The 5,000-nt window shown below is 41.2% G+C and overlaps 2 protein-coding genes across 2 annotated transcripts in view; both read right to left on the reverse strand.

The window, feature by feature from the left end:
- Positions 1–1,705: 1,705 nt before the first annotated feature.
- Positions 1,706–3,404, reverse strand: LOC306765569 (zona pellucida sperm-binding protein 3-like; the record flags this gene model as incomplete). The annotated part of the gene is made up of 8 exons (XM_079253048.1): positions 1,706–1,764; positions 1,878–1,951; positions 2,048–2,133; positions 2,213–2,327; positions 2,422–2,593; positions 2,663–2,766; positions 2,837–2,952; positions 3,030–3,404. The coding sequence occupies 8 exons, from the start codon at positions 3,402–3,404 to the stop codon at positions 1,706–1,708; spliced, it is 1,101 nt and encodes a 366-aa protein (XP_079109174.1).
- A 216-nt stretch (positions 3,405–3,620) lies between these two features.
- LOC306765570 (zona pellucida sperm-binding protein 3-like) overlaps positions 3,621–5,000 on the reverse strand; it is a gene marked incomplete at both ends in the record, with an annotated part of 3,831 nt that continues 2,451 nt past the window's right edge. Inside the window, 2 exons of the mRNA XM_079253049.1 lie at positions 3,621–3,689; positions 4,974–5,000. The exon at positions 4,974–5,000 is cut by the window's right edge and continues 122 nt beyond it. Coding sequence (XP_079109175.1) covers positions 3,621–3,689; positions 4,974–5,000 — 96 coding nt within the window. The remainder of the gene's footprint in view (positions 3,690–4,973) is intronic.

Genomic DNA, 5,000 nt, shown 5'->3' on the forward strand with positions numbered 1-5,000 from the left:
GAGAAGTAGAAACCAAGTAGTAATAGAAAGTTTACCAAAGTAAACAATTCAACACTGTTAAAACAGGATACATGGAAAATGACAGTTACCGTGCATTTCTATGCAGTGTATATCAGAGTTTAAAAACAGCACAAGCTAAATTTAAACGATAATTTGTATTATCATAATGTAATAAAGGTTATACAAAAGCCTGGCTGAAGAAGCCAGGGAGTTTCCTCACACATTAGTATAGTGATGGAAGTTTGGCCAGTCTTATTACGATTATATTTCTGCATAGATTTAAGCAAAAATATCACATTTTCAGTCAGGTACCAAAGTAACAAAAGGCAGGACCCTGAAGTGGATTGTATGCAACAGTTTGAATTTGAAATTGTGTGTGTAAGCTCACAAACCCTTTCCTAAGGGTTTGGATCAGGACCTTAAACGCGGAAGCTTGCATGTGGAAGCGCAGCGGAGGGGGTGCGCTGAGCCCCCCCGGCATCCATGAGTGTGAGGCTGGAGTGAGGCCATGAGGATTGCGTAATCGTGATCATAGATGGTGTAGGCCTACTTAAAATATTACTTTAAACTGCTTTAAACTGAAAAATAAACCAGAAAATAATACAACAGGCACAATTCAACGCGTCTCGTGCTGCTCTTTATGTCTTTATAGTAGGGATGTGTAGTGTCAAAACAAAAAGTTACAAAATGGCACAGCTTTCTTCCAGCAAAATAAATGCATGTTGTCCACAATGTTATTAAGTGAAACTGTCTCCTACCTACGACTTGGTGGCTCCCGGTAAAATAAGTAATTTTTTACAAGCGATGCCGCGATCAGCTGAGATGGCGCAGCCGCAGTACGCTCAGTGGATCTCATTGGCACCACTGCGTTTTTGGCAGTAAACAAACCTTAAGTATCAGACAGCAGGTTTACAACATTTTCACTGATACAGAGCTGTTCCCATATGAAAACTTGCGTCTGCTGCTGCCCTCCAGTCAAGTGTAAATGTGTTTGATTCAGTGAAAGTGTACTTGTGGCTGAGGGTTACAGTGGGATGCAGTCCAGTGTTCTGCTACCTGTTCAGCCCCCATCTACTGGAAGACAAGAAGCAGAATGTACAGCACACATGCTTAAAGATATGAAAGTATGGAATGGTTTATTTCTCTGTAGATATACAGATCATAGAATGTGAAGCTGACTTCACACCATGTTAAATCTTTGGGAGTTTTATTTTAGTTAAATCATATTGCATTAGTCCAGACCAGACTCAATGAAAATGCTGATCGTCTCATTTACGAAAAATTATGCAGTACTGTTGACAATGATTGACAAAAGAGCTTTTCCAGTCAGCTTGACCAGTTTAAAAGATAGAATTGAGACTTAGTCAAAGTGTCCTGGGGCAGTGCAGGATGCAGTGTCTTGCACAAGGACACTTATGCAGTCAGAGGAAATCTTGAAACGATCCACCGACCTTCTAGTTGGAAGACAACTGCTCTTGCTTTTTAAAATACTTTTCAGATGTTTCATAGGCTTAAAACCATGATTCACAACATCATTAGATTTCACTCGCTGTCATTCAGAGAACAATCACCACATCAGTAACTCATGTTTTGGTTTATTGCTTAAGACACAAAAGCTCTTCGGTAAAACGACCTCCTTTATTACTCAAATGTTGTCTCAGAAGGAGGAAGCACAGAGTCTGCCTTCTGGATAATTGTGCTTTGCCTACTTCCTGTGGAAAATGGTCAAAGGGCCGAGAGTCACAGTGTCACAAACCACATCGTCTGAAAGAAAGAAAAAGTTAAGAGCATTTTCCATTTCTTCCCCATCCAAAATCTAGTTTGTAAGGAATTTACATTTACCAGCTGATTTAATCTGTGTGCTACAGACAACTTACCCATGTGTGGCCTGTCATGGCAGAAACGATCACAACACTGACACACACTATCATTTCCATCCACATTATTCCACCTGAAGACAAAAGGCATCAGCATAAAAAAAAAACCCAAAAACTTCTTGATTTTACCAGCTAATGTACAGCCCACCCCCCTCAAAAAAAAAAATCACCTTGAATGTATGTAATTACAAGCCTTGTTGATGGGGCTGTTCCTCCACATTTTAGGCATAGCTTTGAGTTCACAAGTAATAAATACCTAAGGAGAAGAAAAATTAATCTTACAAATGCCTTTATGTAAAAATCTCAAGAAAACCCAACACCAAAAACCTCCTTACAGTGTTCCTTGGATCATTGCGAAACAAGAATGTATCAAGCTGGAACCGAAGGGACTCCGCTCTCGATCTGGGTTGAAACCGAGCATTGTGTCCTCCTTTTGCATCAGTGAAGCATCTGACAAAAATTGTTTTATAAACACAATTTAAAAGATGGTGAATCCAATTAGACATTTTCAAATGAAGGAAAATCCCAAACTTCCTGCACCTACCCATGATTTTCAATAAAGTAGTGTCTGGGCACAGATGTTGGATCAGGTGTCAGTGTGGCAACACAGCTGTCAATAAAGAGTCGCCGCTGGTCCGGTCCAGTGTACGATGCCTCAAGGTGCAGCAGGTCTCCAAGAAGGAAGGTACTGGAGAACATTTCCCTCGACCAGTCATCTTTAAGCAGACAAAACCCATCACTGCATGCACGGTCATCAAGTAGAGCCCAACATTGCCCACACTTACCAGTCAGTAGCTTCAGAGTAAAAGCAGCATTGGCCGCTGAGAACTTTGCCCATTTGGAGAAGGTGAGCGGCTGATGCTGAGCATTACTGCTCACAGTGTGTGTCCTGTCACAAGGAGTCAAAAAGCAATTCAACCAGGGAAACTAATGCCACCCTCTCTGGACTCAAACTTCACCTTTTATAGTGGCAGGAAATAGGAACTACAGCTTCAGTCTTCCTCATAATACTGTGGTGACTGAATGTTGGAGAGTATACCAGCTTGTTTGAGTAGATGACATCATCATTCGATATCTAAAGATGAACAAAAAATTATTTTCATTCCACAGCAGATTAAATCATGATGGTGGCCCCAACAAGCATCAGCTTACGGTTAGCATGGAGCCACATTCATTCAAACCAGCTTCAATGACATATCCATCGTCTCCAGCATCAACAGCCTTGCACTGACTGCTTTTCGAATGTTTGCCATTTCCCAAAAACAGCTCCTCTGGGGACACAAGACGACCATTTCTGAAAAGGTCAGGCTGTATGAAGACAATCATGGACACCTCCGTGCACTGTACGCGGACAGTGGGTCTGTCAGCGGACTGTGGTCTGCTGTTTTCTGCTAAAGGAGTCAATTTATACTCCCTTCCTTCCGCATCTATCATGGGACCTTCTTTCAGAGTTCGAATGGCATCCGCCTCTCCAAAGGCAAACAACATCAGCAATGCCAAAGAAGCTGAATAACCTGCAAAAACCATCATGCTCTAATAAAAACTTAAATCTTCTCGGCCCAGTCAGTAAGAGGGTGGTTTAAAAAAAACAACAAAAACTGGATATTACAGAAAACCCAGCAGGCTGAAATCCACTGGGAAACTTCCACAGTATCTAAAATACTCCTCAGTCCAGAACAATTGGATCACCTGGTGAGGACAGCTGGAAGCAATGACTCGTTAGCTGAGGTGGGACAATTAATGTCAGCTGGAGTCTCGCTGATTCCCACCTAACGTTATTTCAGTACCAAGCATGAAGGCCTCAAACCTCAACTGGGAAAAATGAAAAGTTTTGAGTCATTGCTCTTACAAACTTCAGTCAGTGGTGGTATTACACATTTTAAGTTGATTTGCTAATCACCAATATTCCCACCCCCCTCTAAAAAACAAAAAAGTCTTTACTTAGTTTCACAATTGAGTTTCTCTACATGTCCAGATGTCTACAGAAGCAGAACCATGTGGAGTCAAGCCATCCAGACCTGCTGAAATGATTTGTACCTGTGAGGGGGGGAACTTAAAACTGTAACTCCAAGCAGGGCAATGAGAAGTGTCCTAGTGTGGTTCTTGAGAGCTGCAATCCAGAAACTTCTGTCATCTGCAACATGCCTGAACAGCTCCTTACCAGGTCTCTGCAGAGCTGAGTGACATGCACTTGAGCATATGGCCATTTGTTTCAGATGTTGCTACAAAGTAGCATTTAGCCCCTGACTGGACTTCAGCACACCTTCAGAAATTTTGTCTTAAGTGAGCATCTCAGGACACCTGTGACCCCCCCTACAGCGTTCCAGGATTGATGAATGCACCCTACAGCAGTCTCCACTTTTATACACTGAAATAAATTTCAAGCCAATTACTGTTTGGCTTAGCGTTAATTCCCAAGGGAGACCAGTTTACCCTCCCACCACTAACTCAGGATTTGATTTTTAGACAATTGTAAGCTCTACAGGGTCAAAGTTTAAATTTATAAAATTAAACCACACCCCCATAGCTTTAAAGTCAGTGCAACACTGGTGTTAGTTTACTGTAATTTATTCCAAGTATTAGGTGCTGTAAATGCTTTCATGCCCAGTTCACACTTAACTGCAGGTTTACAGATGACTGGTTTTCTTACCAAAAGACAGGATACCTAGAGTGGCTTTGCAAATGGAAAGCAGCAGCAAGCATCAGTTACTTTTATAGTCAGGAGACCACAGTTTGTAATAAATCAGTGCATCATGGTACACTAGCAGAGACAATGAGCAGAAGCTTAAACACACCCCTCCATAAACATGGAAATGTTTAGTTTCCACATTTCTAGCAAGGATTTGAAAATTAAATGTTATGCTTAAGTCAGTTTTATTTTAAGTGGTAAAACATTGCATTCAAGTTTAAGTGGTTTAGGTGTATCAAAAGTTGTAAATACATGAAGACCTCAGGAGTGTGTGCTGGTTGCATTCAGCAGAAAGTTTAGATGCAGTCAAGCAACTTTAATTGGTCAAGTTTGTAGAGCAGGTTTCATGACAAGTCATCACAAACAAGTGTTCACTTAACATTTTATTTCTTAGGGTCAGTCATTACTGAAAGGTCAGATTTGGTAGCAGTTGC

The sequence above is a fragment of the Telmatherina bonti genome, assembly GCF_933228915.1.
Source record: "Telmatherina bonti genome assembly, chromosome: 14".
Classification (NCBI taxonomy): Eukaryota; Metazoa; Chordata; class Actinopteri; order Atheriniformes; family Telmatherinidae; genus Telmatherina; species Telmatherina bonti.